Source organism: Callospermophilus lateralis, unplaced genomic scaffold (assembly GCF_048772815.1).
Source record: "Callospermophilus lateralis isolate mCalLat2 unplaced genomic scaffold, mCalLat2.hap1 Scaffold_1118, whole genome shotgun sequence".
NCBI classification, from domain to species: Eukaryota; Metazoa; Chordata; class Mammalia; order Rodentia; family Sciuridae; genus Callospermophilus; species Callospermophilus lateralis.
Window position 1 is genome coordinate 326,462 of NW_027511439.1, and position 17,423 is coordinate 343,884.

Sequence of the window (17,423 nt, forward strand, 5' to 3'; positions counted from 1 at the left end):
TTTATACACAATATGCTATAATGAGAGCAGTGTTAGGTTTACATAAAGATGAGCAGACTATCCAGCAAGTTCCCATCTCCCTGTGGTTTCCCCTTAGCACCTTGCTATTGTACCAGGCTTGTTACTGCTGATGAATGGATAGTGATACAATGTTGCTAACTAAAGTTCACAGTTTATACTAAGTTCATTTTTTCTTCTGTGTCTGTCATTATAAAATCATGGAGTGCGCCTGCTTGTATAAAGGCCAACACCACGAGGCGCCGCTGGAGTGGCCTTGTCCAGCACCTTTTTATTTCCTCGTGTGGTCGCCGCCCCGCTCCCTTCAGCCTCCGGACCGCCGTTTTTCTTGAGACCAAACACCATGCCTTCAATTAAGTTGCAGAGTTCTGATGGGGAGATATTTGAAGTTGACATAGAAATTGCCAAACAATCTGTGACAATCAAGACCATGTTGGAAGATTTGGGAATGGATGATGCAGGAGATGATGACCCAGTTCCTCTACCAAATGTTAATGCAGCAATATTAAAAAAGGTCATTCAGTGGTGCACACACCACAAGGATGACCCCCCTCCTCCTGAGGATGATGAGAACAAAGAAAAGCGAACAGACGATATCCCTGTTTGGGACCAAGAATTCCTGAAAGTTGACCAAGGAACACTTTTTGAACTTTTTCTGGCTGCAAACTACTTAGACATCAAAGGTTTGCTTGATGTTACGTGCAAGACTGTTGCCAATATGATCAAGGGGAAAACTCCTGAGGAGATTAGCAAAACCTTCAATATCAAAAATGACTTTACTGAAGAGGAGGAAGCCCAGGTACGCAAAGAGAACCAGTGGTGTGAAGAGAAGTGAACTGTTGTACCTGACACTGTAACACTATAAGGATTGTTCCAAATACTAGTTGCACTGCTCTGTTTATAATTGTTAATATTAGACAAACAGTAGGACAAATGCAGCAGCAAATCAATTGTATTAGCATAATATTGTCCTTATTGCATGTGTAGTTTGAGTACAGACTCCAAACCTATGGCTGAATTTCTTTTAGTGTGAGAGAAAGTTTCTTTTTCTTCTTTACTCTGAATAAAACTGAACTGTGGGTTCTCTGTAGAAAGTGGCATTTTGGGCTTTCCCTCCTTTTGTAAAGCGATTTCTGCCTAGTTTATTGTCCAGTTAACTTTAGTGAGCTTTTAAAAGTTGGCGTTGTAAATAAAACAACTTGCAAAAAGTTTTCTGAAATAGAATTAACAAAATATTATCTTTATTCATGAGTTGGAAACTGGAAAAAGGCTACTTGAAGTAAATGTTCTGAGTTGGGGTTGTTAGGATTTCTTCCAGCCTCCTGGAGTCCAGCAGTACCACTGGGATAGATTTGCCTGTATGTAGCAGGATTCCCTTAATTGGACCAAAGGACTCGGGTTTTTTGTTTTTTTAATCAGCTTTGAATATGTTGCCTAGAGACTCAGTTATTACCCAGTTTGTGGATTTGGAGGGGAGAAATGTAACTAGACAGTTTGATAGCTTTTCAATTAAAAAAGACACTTAAAAAAAAATCATGGAGTTGTTTCACAACCCTCAAAATCTTCTGTGCTCCACTTATGAACCTCTCCTTTCTTTCCCACAAGACGCTGGTGACTGCTGATCTATACACTGTCTCTATTTACTTTTGCCATCATCCCTTTCCTGAATGTCATATAATTTGAACTACAGTATGTAGCCACTTTCAAGATGGCCTCTTTCATTTTATAATATACATTTAAGATTCCAAGACCCTGTCTTTAAATACAATATAAAAAGGGCTGGGGATGTGGCTCAGCAGCTAAGCACTCCTGGGTTCAATCCCTGGTACCAAAAAAAAAAAAACAAAACAAAACAACAACAACAACAACAAAAAATCCTCTATATCTCTTTTCCCCTTCTTTTCTGAATAACTCTGCTATAAGGATGAACCAGCTTGTTTAGCCATTCATCTGTTGAAGGACATCTTGGTAGCCTCCTGGTTTGGGCAAACAAGAATAAAACTGCTGTTACATTCATGTGCATATTTCTATGGTGGACATAAATTTACTCAGGGAGTGCAGTCCTCCGGTCATGTGGTAAGACCACATGGGAAGGGTAGCTTGGGGGCGGGGAGCCTACAACCCACCTTGGGAAGTGGTGATGCCATTTGCGTTCCTGCTGCTCCACGTCCTCATCAGTGTTTGGTATTGCTGGTGTGTGGACTCAGAAAAGAGACTTGAACCCAGGCCTGAAACCCAAGGTCTGGATCCCGTTGCAGTGGTGCACCTGAAGCCAGAGGACTTCCCCATTCACCAGTCTTCCTGGGGTCCAAACAGGACAGGGGCTTCGGTCAAAGTCACACAGCTGGTCAGAACTGAAGTAACAACCAGACCTTCATTTCACGGGCCAACATCACCCTTTGACACCTCATTTAGTATTTCCTGAAACCGTGTGGTGGCCCTTTGCATGAGGCATGAAGATGTGGCAGGACCCGTCCTGGGCTGGGGTTAGTTGATGCTGCCTGGAAGCAGGTGGGGAGACTCCCGACCTTGTCTGGCCTGGCTGCCTGGGGCTCATTTCTCCCCTGTGGACCTGCTGGTGCCCACCATCCTCCATTTCTGCTGTGGCCTTTGTGACAAATGGAATGGAGGAACCCAGTGTGTCTCATGGCTCCCGCACACACATGCTCACTGCCATAGGCCTACAGGGTGCCGGGTGGGAGGCAGGTTCTGATGAGAACACAAACTCCACCACCTTGGGCTGCCACTCAGAGGGCTGCAAGGTGATGCCATCCCTTTTGAAGTGGGTGGTCTTGTCCTGTCTCTGCACCAACCCAGGAAGGGCATGGTGCAGGTGCAGCCCATCAGGGTCTCACGGAGGTGGGAGGAGGGCTGAGGACCCTGAGGACCCTTCTTTCTTTGCTTCTCCATCTTCCTCTCTCCTCCCGAGTCCTGCTTCTACCTGCCCCTTGGAAGCCTTGGCTCTGCTCCTGCCTCTCCCCAGGAAGGACTCCTGCGTCCCCAGGGGCACAGGGTACCCATCCTCTCTTTGTCTATTTGACTTTAGTTTCCTGTTCCTGCACCAATGTCTTGAGTTGTTTCTCTTGCGTTGTCTCCCAGTAGTTTCCTAGTTTCAGGGTTTATGTTTAGACCTTTGATCAACTTTGAGCTGAGTAATATCTGGGGGAGACAGGAGTCTCATTTCATCTTCTGCATAAAGTTATCTGATTTTTCCTGCACCACTCTGAGTGGCAGCCCAAGGTGGTGGAGTTTGCGCTCTCATCAGGACCTGCCTCCCACCGGGCACCCTGCAGGCCTGTGGCAGTGAGCATGTGTGTGTGGGAGGCATGAGACACACTGGGTTCCTCCATTCCATTTGTCACAAAGGCCACAGCAGAAATGGAGGATGGTGGGCACCAGCAGGTCTACCGTCTTATCTCCACGGTGGTTCTTGGCACCTTGGCTGTGGAGATGTGGGTTCATGTTTGGGTTTCTTGTTCTCTTCCATTGGTGTCCATGTTGGTCTTTAGGTCAGTGCTGTGGTGTTTGGGCTATCATAGCTCTTTTGTATGTTGTTCCCACGTTTTTATGGGTGCATTATTGTATATGTAACAGTGGATTCGCTGTTGTGTGTTCATACATGCACACGATATTGCTGAATGTTTGAGCTCAGGTATTACAATACCTCCAGACTTCCATTTTGCTCAGAATTGCTTAGACCATTTGAAAACTTTTGTGGTTTTACGTAAATTTTGGAATTGTCTTTTGTAGCTCTGTGAGGAGCGCCTTTGGTATGCCATGGAGATTGCATTGAATCTGGAACTTGATTTGGGTCGTGTAGACATTTTAATAATATTAATTCTTCCAACACATGATCATGGGAGGTCTTTCTAATTTTTTTTTTTTGTATTCTCTTTGATTTATTTCATCAGACTTTTACAAAATTTTTCAAGGTAGAGGTATTTATTTCCTTGGTTAAATTCATTACTAGACATTTTACTTTTTTTGGGGGGGGGTAGGTATTGTGAATATTATTGCTTTCTTAATCTCTTATTCTGCAAGTTCATTACTGGTGTATAAAAATGCCAATTTCAAAACTCACCATTTTACAGAGAAGGAAACTGTAGTCAGGAAGAAAAGTTAACACACAGCTCATAAATTGCAGGACCACGTGCCCAAGGAGTCAGGTGCCTTTTGCATACTGTCTGCTCTGCTTATGAGAAGAACCAGCAGGGAGGACTGATGGGAGCCCAGGAGGGAGGTGGAATGCTGATCTTGTAGTTAGCTCTTCAATAAAGTGGCTGTTCTTCCATAACCTCTTGAGTTCTATGGGCAAGGCACCCGTCCCTCCCCAGTGGGACTCTTGCTTGTGACTTTTGTCCTCTTCCTGGAGCCGTCTTGCCTTCTGCCCTCTCATAGCGGTCTCCCGAACCAGTCTTAGGCACCCACCTACTTTGGCTTCCTTTCTTTTTCCCTCACATTTCAGTTTGCATTTATTTTTATTTCTTCCTTCTTGTTCTATAAATCTGTCAACTTACCTGCTTGTAGTTGTTCTTAGTGTGAAATCACAGGGAGGGCAAAGAGTTCATCTCTTGTTCCATCTGTGCTGGAACGTGGCATGTCAGACACCAGTGCCTATTTGCTGAAGACATAAGTTTAAGCCTCACCCATCTAGATGCAGGAGGGAGCAGGCAGCAGAACTCTGTCACCTGAGGGCTCTGCAGGAGGGAGGGGGCAGCAGCACTCTGTCACCTGAGGGCCCTTACTCATAATAGGCCCTTTGTTCTGATGGTGACAGGAGCACCTCCAACCAGGTCACAGTTGTGGACAAGAGCAGCCTGTGGGGCTCAGTCCTTCATCGCCAGCCCAAGCAAGGGCCACTCCATCACTACACATGGTCTCCACATATTATCTTTTCACATGGAACCATATCAATTTGTGCAATTAAGACAATAATTGATAAAATACAGGCTTTCTAATGTTGGATGCAGCAATTTTTGAAAAACACCAGATATTTAGGGTCTGAAGTTTCTGGGGAAAATTGTATTGAAAATTCCCTGAGATTGTGGACAGATCTGCCTGCCATCAAGGAGTGTCATCTAACTGCTCATGCCTGAGTTAGTGATAACAATATCAAACTGTCAGGGGCTGGGGATACAGCTTAGCTGGTAGAGTGCTTGCCTAGCATGCACAAGGCCCTGGGTTCAATCCCCGGTACAAACAAACAAACAAACAAAAAACCCAACAACTTAAACATGCAGTAAACATAAATAAATAAATGAAAATATTGTACCAATTACAACTAAAAAAAGGTAAAAAAAAAGAGAAAGAAAGAAAGAGAGAAAGAGAAAGAAAGAAAGAAAGAAAGAAAGAAAGAAAGAAAGAAAGAAAGAAAGAAAGAAAGAAAGAAAAGGGGCCTGGGGCTGTAGCTCAGTGGTAGAGCACTTGCCTTGAGCATGTGAGGCACAGGGCTCCATCCTCAGCACCACATATAATAAATAAATAAATAAATAAATAATAAAGAAAGAAAGAAAGATATTACACCAACTACAACTAAAAATTTTTTTAAAAAATCAAAACTTTATGAACCAAATTTATGATCTATGCACTGTGCAAAGAACAAAATATGTCTTCTTTCTTAAGCTTTATTTATATATTGGTATAAATTTACTTTACTTGAAGGAATGGTGCCAATGGAAAATCTTGAGTGGATTCTTGGGTATAACTTATAGAAATGCTAAAAGTAATCCCAACATATTTTAATTTTTCTAATACATTAGGTATTATAGCTGTCACTTTGTCTCAAGAGGAAACTGAGACCCAAATTATGTCCAATCTCCCAGGTCACTCAATTGGTAGGGGCAAAAGTGCATCCCAAGGCTGAGCTTCACCTTAGACCACTGCTCTGTGTCCACAGGGTTCCTCTACTCTGTGATAGTCACTGGTGTGAGCTCATGAAACCATGGCAGGAGACAGCCACTATTTCCAGGGCTCTGTATAATGTGCTACAGGTCTGCCCATGTGGTCTATTAACCCTTAGAATAACTTCTACAACCTGGTGGTGCAATGGAGTTTCATTCAGCCATAAAAAAGGATGAAATTGTGTCATTTGCAGGAAAATGGATGGAGCCAGAGAACATTAGGCTAAATGAGATTAGCCATTCAGAAAGCCAAGGGCCTCATGCTTTCTCTCTCTAGGAAAGCTAGAGAGAAAAAAGGAAAGAAAAAGGACCCCAGAAAAAGAGACAAATAGACTAGAGGAGGGAGACCTGGGCAAGGGTAGAGGGGAAGAAAGGGGCCCATTTTGGTGTGAAATAGGCCGAATTATCTTGTGTGCATGTGGCATATGTCACCCTGAGCCTCATTACTCTGTGTCACTGCAATGCACCAGTAAAAAGTTTTTAAAAGGTGAGTGGTAGTACTCCTCTCATTGGAAACACAGGAGCCCAGGACTCAAGGGGTCATCCTTTTACACAAGAGCACAGACTAATGAAGCTCATCTTCCAGGGCATCCATGTTTCCAATGTGCAGTGGCTGGTGGTCAGGAGTGTTGGGGACAGTCATCTTATCATTTTCCACCTGATCTTACATCTCTGAAATGGAGAAATAAGTCAATCAGTGAAGCTTCCAGAAGCAGGAGAGAAGGTGGGTGTTCCCGATGGGACCCTTTGCTGAGTTCTCAGTGGACTCTCCCTCCATGGAGATGGAATTCCTGCTCTGATCTCCCTGTCCTGACCCTGCAAACCTCTGTGTGTTTATGGGGGAACCTCTGGGAATACCTCCATGCTTTGCTAGAGGTGAAAGGACCCTGGAGACCCTTCCACAGTGGCTCCAGGTTTGCACAGCAGTGTGACTGTGGGGTCCTGGGCTTGCCTTAGTGAGCTAGTTGTAAGAATAGGAAACTGGCACTCCTTCATGGAGATGGCACTCAGGTGCCTGAGGTGTGCCCAGTGCTTCCGAGATGCAGAGTGGCAGACCTGGCTTCTCCTGGGTCCCTGGACTTCTTGGCTGATCAGAAAGAGGGTCTGCTTCTGGGAGTTGTGTTCTCATAGCTCCTCCTGATGATCCAGGTCCTTGAACCCCACACTGATGACAGAAAGGTGACCGTGGCATGGGGAGAAGCTGAGGTAAGCTGGTGTCTCTCTGTTCAGGGTAGAGGGTGGTGCCATCTGAGCTGAGTGGGAAAGCAGGATTGTGGCTCAGCTGTTTGAAGGCCCTAGAGAAGACCCCTCTGGGCACCAGTTTCCTCATCTGTGAAGGGGATAACGATACCCCTGAGCAGTACCCAGGGCCTCCAGAGGAATGGACGGGGCTGCTGTGAGCAGCTGTGTGGACCTGTGCAACCCAGGCCAGAGGGTGTTATCGTCTTCCATGTTCCCATTGACAGGGTCCTGACTCAGAGCACAGTTGGTGGACACCCTGCAGGAATGCTGACGGGTGGAGCTGGGAAACGCAGTGGCACCTGGTGAGGACTCCAAGAGCAACAGACAGCATGTGGTTCTTCAGACCTGAGGTCCCCATTCTCCGGGCAGCAGGCAGGCCTGAGAGCCAGGTAAGGAAGTCCGGTGCATGACAGGGGCAGGGCCTGCATGCAGGTCAGAACTTGCCGGGTGCTTTGAGCTCATTTGCTTGGGCACCTGGTGCTTACTGGGAGGAGGGGATTTGAATAACGTGGGTCTCTGCTTTTGTCCCCAGCCTGACTCTGGAGGGGCCTCCCCAGATTTCTGTCTTAATCCTGGGGACTCAGGACTTCCACCTAGAGCTCAGGAGGATATGCATGTGGGACCCCTCAACACCCACGTCCCACCCCGGCCCTGTCAGATGGCAGAAGTGAAGAAGTGGCTTACCTGTGGTGGGATCAACAGGATTCTGTCAGGGAGGGACCCACCTTTGCTTAGGAAAATGCTGTGGTGAGCAGCCCCAGGGCCTTGGGAGCAGGGCAGGGAGCAGGAAGTGGCTGAAGTTCTGCTCACAGGAAGAACTCCCACGTCAATCCTCCTGAGGCCGCCCCACCTCCCCGATCAGACCAACCCCTGCCCAGCACCGTGGCTGACCCTGCCCTCTATGTCGGCACGGCACCCTGGCCTCCCCTGTGCTTTGCTTGCTCATCACATTTATTCAGGCTCTGTCTCCCCTGGTACCTTCCAGAATGGAGCCTCCTCTAGGCTGGCAGACCCTGAAGCTCAGTGAGGCTAAGATTTGCCCTGGGGCTGGGACACCCTTTCTTAGCTGTCTGCACCCACGTGGTCTGATTCTGAGTTCTGAATGCTGACCCTGCCCTGGCACTGTGCCCGTGGGCACATCTGTGTGTGTGTGTGTGTGTGTGTGTGTGTGTGTGTGTTTCTTCTGTGCCTCGGTTCCTCTTCTATAAACGAGGTTCTTTTCGGGAGTGTGAATGGACCTGTTTTACGAGGTACAATGGACCATGGGCCATGGAGGAGGCCTAAAGGGAACAGCTGATGCCGGGACACTCAGCAACATGGCTTGCCCTTGCGCGTTTTGTCAAAGGCAGCCTTGGAGAAAGTCACTTCCAATTCGGGAGGCTGTGGAGAGGACACCGAGGGCTGGCGTAGAGAGGGTAAGTGTCACATCCTGGTGGCTGGGCGGTGCAACCTGTCAGCCTGAGCCCTGGTGAGGCCCCTCCCAGCAGACAGCTTTCCCTGCCATATAAGACCCGTTCCCACACCTGCTCCAGCCCTCTGCCAGGATCCTCCTTCCTCAGGACAGTGTCCAGCCCAGACCCAGCAGGTGAGCCCCTGCCTCAGCCTGGGAGGAGCTGAAACCAGAGGAGAGCACCCAGGGCCAGCTCAGGCCGCCTGCAGGGGCACCAGGACAACTGTGGCAGCGGGGCCCCTGCTGCTGCTTTCTGAGCAGAGGGAAGGCTGGAGTGGAGGGCGGGCCAGGGCCAGGAGTGTAGTGGCTTGCAGTCGGCTCTCTGTTCTCTGTGTGGCCCTGAATCTTCAGAACCTCTGGGCTCCGGCTTCCTGCAAGATGAGAGCAGCGTGGCAGGAACTTGCCAGACTGTTGAAGATTTGGTGGCAGAACTTCACGGGCAGGAAGAGATTTCTGGGGGTGGACAGAGGCTGCTGCTTCTCAGGCCCACCCAGGCCCTGCCTTGGCCTCCAGCCTCCCTGCTCCCTCTCACTCACAGGGAGGCTAGCAGGCCCTGGGTCCCCCTGGGGTCAGCTGCATGTTCTGCCTCTGCTGTCTGCTGGACATTTGTGACCCTTTGGCCTCTGTCCCTTCCCTCTGGTGGTGGTCGGTCTGTGCCATATGCTGAGCCTTTCATATTCTCACTGTGGCTGCTCTCATGTCTCTTCCCTCCCTTCCTCCTCCCCAGGAGGCCCACCAGAACCTCTCCCTTCCCAGGTCTGGAGGAGTGTCCCTAAGTAAGGAAATGCAGGGTCCAGCACACAGCCCTGTGCCTGGTGCCCTGCTTGCCCTTCCCTTGGATCTCTAAACAGTGGACACTGAGGAAATGTGCCCCCATGGGCTATTTCCCTTTCCTTTTCACCAACCCCGACTAAGTTGGGTGAGGACCACAGTGTGTGTGTGGGGGTGTGGTGCAGGTGACAGCAGGGTTGTGCTGTGTGCTGGGCTCCTAGGGTTGCAGGGCCGTAACTCCTGGGTGAAGGTTGGTCCCTCCTCAGTAAGTGCCAGCTCTCATGGTGTGGCATTGTTGGGGCTGGGGGACCTGGGAGGGAGTCCTGGCCTTGGCCCTGAGCTGGCTGCGCCTGGCAGCTTCCTCAATCCTTGGACAGCCATGTGTGATGGGCCCTGTCCAGGAGGACTTAAAATGATGGAGAGCTCCATCCATGCCCTGGTCAAGGCGGTGGCCTTTTCCATGGGCTGCTGAGCGCTGGAGATGTGGCTCTGAGAAAGGGGACGCTCATTTGACCTGACCTCAGGAGTTGGCTCAGTAGCCAGCGTGGCCTGCAGCTACCATGAGAGGGCCAGCGAGGTGAGGGGGTGCGGCTTGCTCTGTGTGAATGACAGGCCAGGGGAAACTCTAGAGCTCTGACTTGGGATCCTAGTGACGACAGCTGAACTTAGCCATCCTCCAGGCTCTCATCAGACACTTGCAGGTACAAACGCAAGGTGCAGAGGGTCAAGTGACACAGGACGCAGAGTGCTGCAGCCTTCACTCCAGTCCTAAGGTCACAGGCGCCCAGGTGCTGACTCAGTACTGCCATCTGGTGGATGGCAGGTGGAGTGACGGTGAGGGGCCAGGTGTGACCCCTTAGTGTGAGAGCATTGTTTTCCAGGTCCCCAGGTGCTAGTAATAGTGGCTGCATGCTGGCTGCGGGGAGTGAATTACCCAGAGTCCTACGTTGAAGGGCTTGGGGTAGAGTGGCTGCTCATCTGCATCAGGGTGGCAGTGGCAGCCTCAGGAAAGCCCCAGGGGTAAGCATGGATACAAGGAAACACTGGCTCTGGGAGGGCGGGGACACGGGACTCCAGCACAGCTCTTCTCTGTGGTACTTGCTGCAGTTTGGGTCCTCAAAGTCCCCTGGAGTCCCATGTACTGAAGGCTTGGTTGCCAGTCTGGAGACCCAGGTGGGGGAGCCTGTGGGAGCCGGGGCTGGTGGGCAGAAGGTAGGTCATGGGGGTAGCCCTCAAAGGAGATGTTGGACCTGAGCTCCTCCTGACTTTCCTTTGTGCTTCCTGCCTACCTCGAGGGGAACAAACCTCCTCTGTCACACGCTTCTGCCATGATGTCCTGTGCCACCACAAGCCCAAAGCAACAGGTCCAAGTGACCATGGACTGAAACCTGTGAAACCATGAGCCAAAATAAACCTTTCCTACTCATAAGTTGATTCTCTCAGGTATTTTGTCACAGTCGTGGAAACTACCTGACACAGATCTTATCCTCAGTGGGACAGGAAACTGGCTTATGTTTCCCCCTTTGGACCTGAGGTGGCTCCACAGGATGGGCTCAGGCTTTTCATTCTGCACGTAGATGCTTCTGCAGGATTTGTGCTATGCCCTTGTTTTCTGAATCTTGAAATCCTGGAGAGGCATCTGCGCTGAAAGCACAGCTGTGTGCTCCTGGGACAGGACTCTGATTCTTTCTGTCACAAATATGGAGCACGTATGGGACTTGTTAGAGCATGATAAAACCTATCGGGGATGACAGAAATTTCTCCAAGCCCCTGGGTCGGCTCTCTTTGTGTCCTTCAGGCTTCACCCCTGGTGGCCCACCCTTGGGAAAGGTCAGCATCAGCACCATGAAAGTCGTCCTCACAGCTGCTATCTTCGCAGCTCTTGTAACTGCCACTGCAGGTGAGAGGACTGCAAGGCTTCTTTGGGGAAGAAGGCCCTTCATCTATTTGGCCTGGACCTTCTTGGTCTTTTGCTCAGGGGACCTCTCACATAGCCTCTGGTGTCAAAGTGTGGTCGGTGGAGAGCAGGGGACCTGTCCTTGTACCCTGAATTCCAAAGGGCCCCTCTTTGTCATCGATTAAGTTGGGGCTTCCTTTTGGGGAACAGTGGGAAAAAACTAATGGGTGTGTCTCCAGCTCACAGTAGCAGATGTGGGGGTACCCACGGGGCAGAGCTGCCAGCCGGTCTACATCCTCTACTATGCCCAGAGTATGCTCTACCCATGTCTACTGAATTTTGACTGACGTTGGATACTTTGGGTCCCCAGAATCCCTGAGTTGTGTGCAGTGTAGCTCGTGGTCAGGATCCTGTGCCAATGAGAATGCCACACAGTGTGCTTCAGGAGCTGACACCAGCTGCGTGAGTTCCTCGGCCAACTTCTCTCTAGGTGAGCAGTGGGTCCATCTGTGTGGCCCTCAGCTCTGGGGCTTGCTCAGGGCTGGAGCTGAAGAGGAAGAAGGAGGTCCCAGGTAGGGCTGGGTGAGCAGGGAGACAGGGTTGAGGTGACTTCAGGGCAGGCAGCACGTGGCTGAGCTGGGCAGCAGTCAGATGGGAACACAGGGCCGAGCCAGCACAGATAAGCCTGCATATCACAGAGAGGCCACTGTGGCGGGGACTCCCTCCAGGCCACAGCAGTGTGTGCAGAGAGAGGCGATTAGTCACACAAGGAAGCAGACGGCTTGCCCCAGGTAAATGCAGCTCCTGCAACCCTGTCCCCTCTTGGTTTCCTTCTCTTCTAACAAACACCCCTCCCTCAGGCCTTGCTCAGCAGGCACCTTGACTGTTGTTCCCCACTCAGAGAAATGGAGGACGGGAGAGCCCTTGCATCTGCCCCATGTCAGCAGCTCTCAGCCTCCCTGTGTCTTGCCACTCACTACTGTATTCTGAAGTGTGTGCGTGTGTGTGACATGTATCTCTGTGACCGAAAGCTATTTGTCACCTGCCATTTCCCTCATCATGAGTATCCCACTGTCCATCCCTGATAAGACTTGTAAGGTATAATTGCTGTATCATAATCACACCAAGAGATTAGCTGTGGTCCCTTAATATCCTCCAACCCCGAGCCTGGTACAGTTTCTCAGCTGTCTCAGAGATGCCATGTGCTTCAGCTGGCGTTAGAACGAGGACCCTCAGCCCACACTGAGATCCTCCATCAGACCTGTTCCATGGGTCATCCTTTATGACGCTCCCCCCAGTTTTGTTGGGTCCCCTTGGTTGTTGGGGGGAAGAGCCTGCTCCCTGGGGCTGTCCCGTGTTCTGTCTGTGGTGAGGACTTCCCTGTGGTGACCTTCAGCTTGTCTTCCAGTTCCTGGTATCCCTGTGCCCTGCCTGCTGCTGTCCAGAGGCCTCGTCCTCAACCAGGGGACTGTTCATGTCAGCACGGTCCTGCACGCTGCCTGCAGGTGGCTGAGGAGGCTCTGGGTCACTGGTGATATGGCTAGTGTGGCTAAGGGCTTAATTGTGAACAGTACTTAATTGTAATTAATCTAGATTCACCATCAGTCCTGCATGGAGCCAGGGCTGCCTTGTTGGACAGCTGTGGTCAGAGGCTGCTAGACTCAATTCAGGTTCTGAGCAGGGACACAGGCAGTGCTGTGGTGTCTGGGCCCCCAAGTCCACCATATCTACTTCCTTGGCTTTATGGAGGTTGAGACTGACAGGTGGCCAGGGTCACCAGCACCCCCCACCTCCAGGCCTCTCTCAGCCTCTGCCCGTGTTCAGCTCGCCTCTCTGGGGCTCCTGGTCGGTCAGGGCGGAGCCTGAGGGGAGCCTCCAGACCTCCAGACGCACTGAGCTGGGGTAGCGGCTTGTGCTTCTGCAGTGGCTGTTGGGAGCCTCGCTGGAGCCTCTGGGCCCTGGTGATGACTGTGCTTGCCTCTGTGCAGGAGAATTCCTCAAGCTGTACCAGGACATGTCCTGCTCACAACAGAACTGCACGCAGGAGCTGGACCCCTTCACCGTCCACGTGGCTTCTGGAGAGCATGTCCACTTCGCCAGCCAGTGCTGCCAAGGACAGCCCTGCGGAAATGCCAGCCATGTCCTGGGTGTGTACTGGCCTGGGCTGCTGCCCACCTTCTACTCCTGCCTTCTGTGCCCATGCCCCTTCCCCTGGTGTGGGACCTCAAGTCCCAGCACTTCCTGCATCTCTTGGTAACGTTCCCTTCTGACGTATAACAATTATGTGAGGAACCAGTGTGACAAACTGGCCCTGCTACCATGCTGTCCCCCCTCAGTAAGGACAGGTGCTAAGAGCACCCTGATGTGCCAAGGGCAGTGGATATCCTCAGTAGTTCTCAAACTCAGGGTCTCAGGTCTTCTGTGAAGATGCCGGGGATCCCAGACAGCTTTTATTTGTTTATATTTTACTTATTTACTTATTTCTCTGTCTTAGAAGTCAAAGCTAAGAAAATACAGAAATCATGTACAATTCACTCAAAAAATAATTAGACAACGACACAAGTATGGTTTTAGGTAGAAATACTACATTTTACAAAACGAAACTGTTTTGCGGGTGGAGTGGTGTCCCTGGGTGTCCTGCAGAGTGCTTAGTTACTGGGGCAGCTGGCTGGGCCACTTGCTCCAGCTACTGGTCTGCTGCATTTCTCCCACCATGGGCTCTGGAAACCCCGTGACGCTCAGAGGTACCCTCACAGTGGCCTGCATCTATAGACCCAGACACCTCGGACCACAGTTTGAGCACTGCTGACCTAACCAAAGGCTTCCTTCTGAAGAGACAAAATGTGGCCCTGAGGCAAAGTTCATGGCCACATCACAGAGCCAGTGAGCTCAGAGCAGGCCTGGTCTCTGTGCTTCCTTTCCCTCTTATTAGGATGATGAGTCAGGGCCTGCTCCTGTGTTCAGGGCGAGGCTTGACCTCAGACACCTGCTGGCCAGGCTCAGTGCACTTGGCTGGTGTTGCTCTTGGTTGTCAGTGTAACCTTCCTCTTCTCAGTCTATCTCCTGGGTCCTGAAGCCAGTGGCCTGCCAGGACAGGTGCCTGAGGGCATGGAGTATGGACACTGCTGAGACCTGTGTCTGGGTCGGGTCCTGAGTCCAGGATCGGGGGCTGCTTATTCTCTTGTGGGTCCCTTCCCTCAGGGCAGGGACACTTTCCATGTGGTCACAGGTCCTTAGTAATGGTTCTCACTCTGCCCAGTCCCTGCCCCAGATGACGGGTCCAGCAACACCATGTGCCCTGCTTGCTATGGACTCAACACGACTTCCTGCAGCGAGAAGACCCACAGGTGTAGTTGGGGACAGCAGTGTGTCCAGATAGAGGTGGACTTCACGAATGGTACGTCTAGGAGTCCAAGGTCCTTCATGGATTTGAGCTGAGAGCACGTCAGGCCCTGGGTCACCATCCACACAGGGGCTGGGGAGTGGGATGCCTGACAGGGAGCCTGCTGGGGCACTGAGCCCTCTGTGGTTTCTGCCATCAGAGTCCAGAGCTCCTTCTCCTGTGCCCCCCTCAGGCCCTGTCCTCCTGTGACTGTGGTCCAGCCAGGCTCATTAATGGCAGCAGGAAACTCCTCACATTGCTTCTCTTCCTGGTTGCCGTTGGTCTGTGGTGTGGATGGGGCCACTTTTCTTCCTCTAAAACCTGCACTTCTCCACTTCACTGTAGGGTGTCAGGGCACAAACACCTGAGTATAATTTGACTTCACTTTTTGCCAAATGTCATTTCTAATGCTTGACTGTGATCATGGATTTTTGACTGGGGTCGAACACCAGACTAATCCTGAGTTTCTTTGTGCTTCTTCTTTCAAATAGAATTTACCTTTCAGAAAACGTTTGATCACAGCAACATTCAGAGAAGACAGAGGTTTCCCATCTACCCCACATGGCTCCCCACTGTCACCTTCCCACAGAGGGCATGCTCCTTACCAGGGATCAACTTGCACTGGCACGTCCTTGTTCCCAAAGTTCATAGTGGACATCAGGAGTTTCTCTGAGTATGGACGATGCTGGGGTTTGAACAGGGGTGAATTGACATGTCCATGACCCCACTGCAGTGTGGACAGAGCATTTTCTCTATGTCCCTGGGTCCCAGCCCTGAGGCCTCCGTCCTTCCCCAGGAGACTATGGTGACTGCCGACCTCTGCTGTCCCCGAAGGTTTCCTTCCCTAGAATGTCCTGTGACTGGCCACACAGCACAGAGTCTTCTCAGAAGGGCTTTGTTTTCATAGCAGGAGCATTTCAGGCTCTTTTGCTTTGTTTTAGGGCTGCTGTTGACCCCAGGGCCTCACACGTGCTGAAAACACGCTGTGCATGGTCCTGCAGCCCAGCCAAGGCTCTTTCCCTGCCCGTGACTGGGGGGATCTGCGCTGCTCTGTTGTGATTTTCCAGCTGGGTCTGGGCAGAGGCTGCAGGGGAAGAACTGTCCCACTGGGGCCCCCAGGGCGTGACTGAAGTCCAGGCCAGCCAGCATGACAAGGCCCTTATGAATGGAGCTTTTCTTACTTGCTTGTCCTGCTCAAGATCGCGGTTTTTAAAATTCTAGAGTCTTCCTAGCTCATTTTATTACCCACTCCAACACGATTCTTGCTCTAAAACAGCCATGGGTTGCTTTCCACACTGGCCTTGGAAGGTTCCCTACTTTTCAGAGAATGTCAAGAGTCAGCCTTGCTCCCACGCTGTGGCCCTGCTCTGATAAGAAGCAAGTGCAGCCCCTCCACTTCCCTGAGATCCTCCATCCTGAGAGCTGCTCTTCTCCCAGGGTGTGGAGTTGTAGGTGACGGATCAACAGGGCCACATAGTAATTGTTCAGTAAAAGGTAGCACAACTGTGGCCACATCTTATATGCAAGTGTCCTCGACCTTATTTCTGGAATCTAAATCTCCAACATGGAAAAGCATTGAGAGCCCTCAGGTTTAGAATGGAGATGCCACAGTCTCCCTACATCCCTTCTATTGCCTTTTCCCTTTTTTTCCCTCAGGGAAACCTCAGGCAGGGAGAGTCAGATCCAGAGAAGGGGGGAGTGAAAGCAAACCCTGGAAGGGAGGGGAGCTCAGGGGACCTTGGAAGTCTGAGTCTGAGCTCTGGCCCTGATGTTGAGGCGGGCTCAGGACAGCTCTCACAGCCTCAGGGTCCTCAGGGTAGGCGGAGGAGGGGTCTGGGCCCCTGAGGTTCACCATTCCTGTTCCCTTTCTCTTTCTGCCCTTGACTCTGACTCCTCCCTGCTGCGTGGGGTCAGGAGCAGACCAGCTGCAGGTTGAAGCTGCCAACAGCAGACAGGAGTCAAGAGCAGGGCAGATGCAGGGAGTGGAGGGGTGGTGGACCTGACCGTCCCTTTGCCTCACAGGCTCTGAAGTTCAGCACCTCCTGCTGAAAGGCTGTTCCAACATCAGTAACTCCACCTGTCAGCTCCTGGGCACTGCCCACCAGACAGTCGGGGGAGTCGTCTTCCGACAGGCCAAGTGTTCACAAGCCTCCTTAGTCCCCAACACCAGCGGCAGCTTCAAAGCCTCCCTCAGCTCCTGGGTTCTTGGTAGCCTCCTCCTGCTGGGACTGCTGCTCTGAGGTCCTGGGACTCTGCCTCACTTGGAGACACGCCCACCCTTCTGTTCTCCTCCCTCTTCATTTAGCTTAAGTCATAGGGCCTCTGGGTAATGCCAAGGGCCACGTTGACCTCCATGATTAAAGCTTTAGTTTATCATCTGCCAAATCCGTCCTGATGCATTATGGGCTGGGGTTGGTTTGAGCACCACTTCCCGCCTCTGAGCTGGAAGCAGAGCTTGCTGTTAAAGTAGGTGCATGTTTGTCTCAGGACCTGGAGTGAAGTGGCACCCCCGTTTCTCCACAGAAAAGTCTTAACTGGGCCTCTCCAGAAATCTTCACCACCGCTGATTTTTAGGACTGTCAGCAAAAGAGTCTCTGTGAGAGTCCAATGTAGAAAAACTTCCTATTTTCATGTCGCCCTATTTACTTGGCCACTGGTGGAGAAGATACCAGCACTCCAGGTACTATACTGGTTACGTTTTTCACAAATGTATCCAGTATAGTACTTTGAAGAAATGTGCAACAAGGCCTCTGGCCTTGAGCT

General features: G+C 50.9%; 1 protein-coding gene and 1 pseudogene across 1 annotated transcript; both read left to right on the forward strand.

The window, feature by feature from the left end:
- Positions 1–230: 230 nt before the first annotated feature.
- On the forward strand, positions 231–868 carry LOC143386783 (S-phase kinase-associated protein 1 pseudogene; annotated as a pseudogene).
- Positions 869–7,489: 6,621 nt separating this feature from the next.
- On the forward strand, positions 7,490–16,900 carry LOC143387094 (ly6/PLAUR domain-containing protein 8). The gene is made up of 7 exons (XM_076841743.1): positions 7,490–7,549; positions 8,506–8,575; positions 11,180–11,281; positions 11,649–11,768; positions 13,267–13,425; positions 14,550–14,675; positions 16,683–16,900. The coding sequence occupies exons 1-7, from the start codon at positions 7,490–7,492 to the stop codon at positions 16,898–16,900; spliced, it is 855 nt and encodes a 284-aa protein (XP_076697858.1).
- Positions 16,901–17,423: the final 523 nt, after the last annotated feature.

Coding starts and splice junctions, on each gene's coding strand:
- LOC143387094 (XM_076841743.1), top strand. CDS start 7,490: ATGTGGTTCTTCAGACCTGAGGTCCCCATTCTCCGGGCAGCAGGCAGG. Junction 7,550..8,505: donor CAGGCAGGCCTGAGAGCCAG/GTAAGGAAGTCC, acceptor GTTTTGTCAAAG/GCAGCCTTGGAGAAAGTCAC. Junction 11,282..11,648: donor TCTTGTAACTGCCACTGCAG/GTGAGAGGACTG, acceptor TTGGGTCCCCAG/AATCCCTGAGTTGTGTGCAG.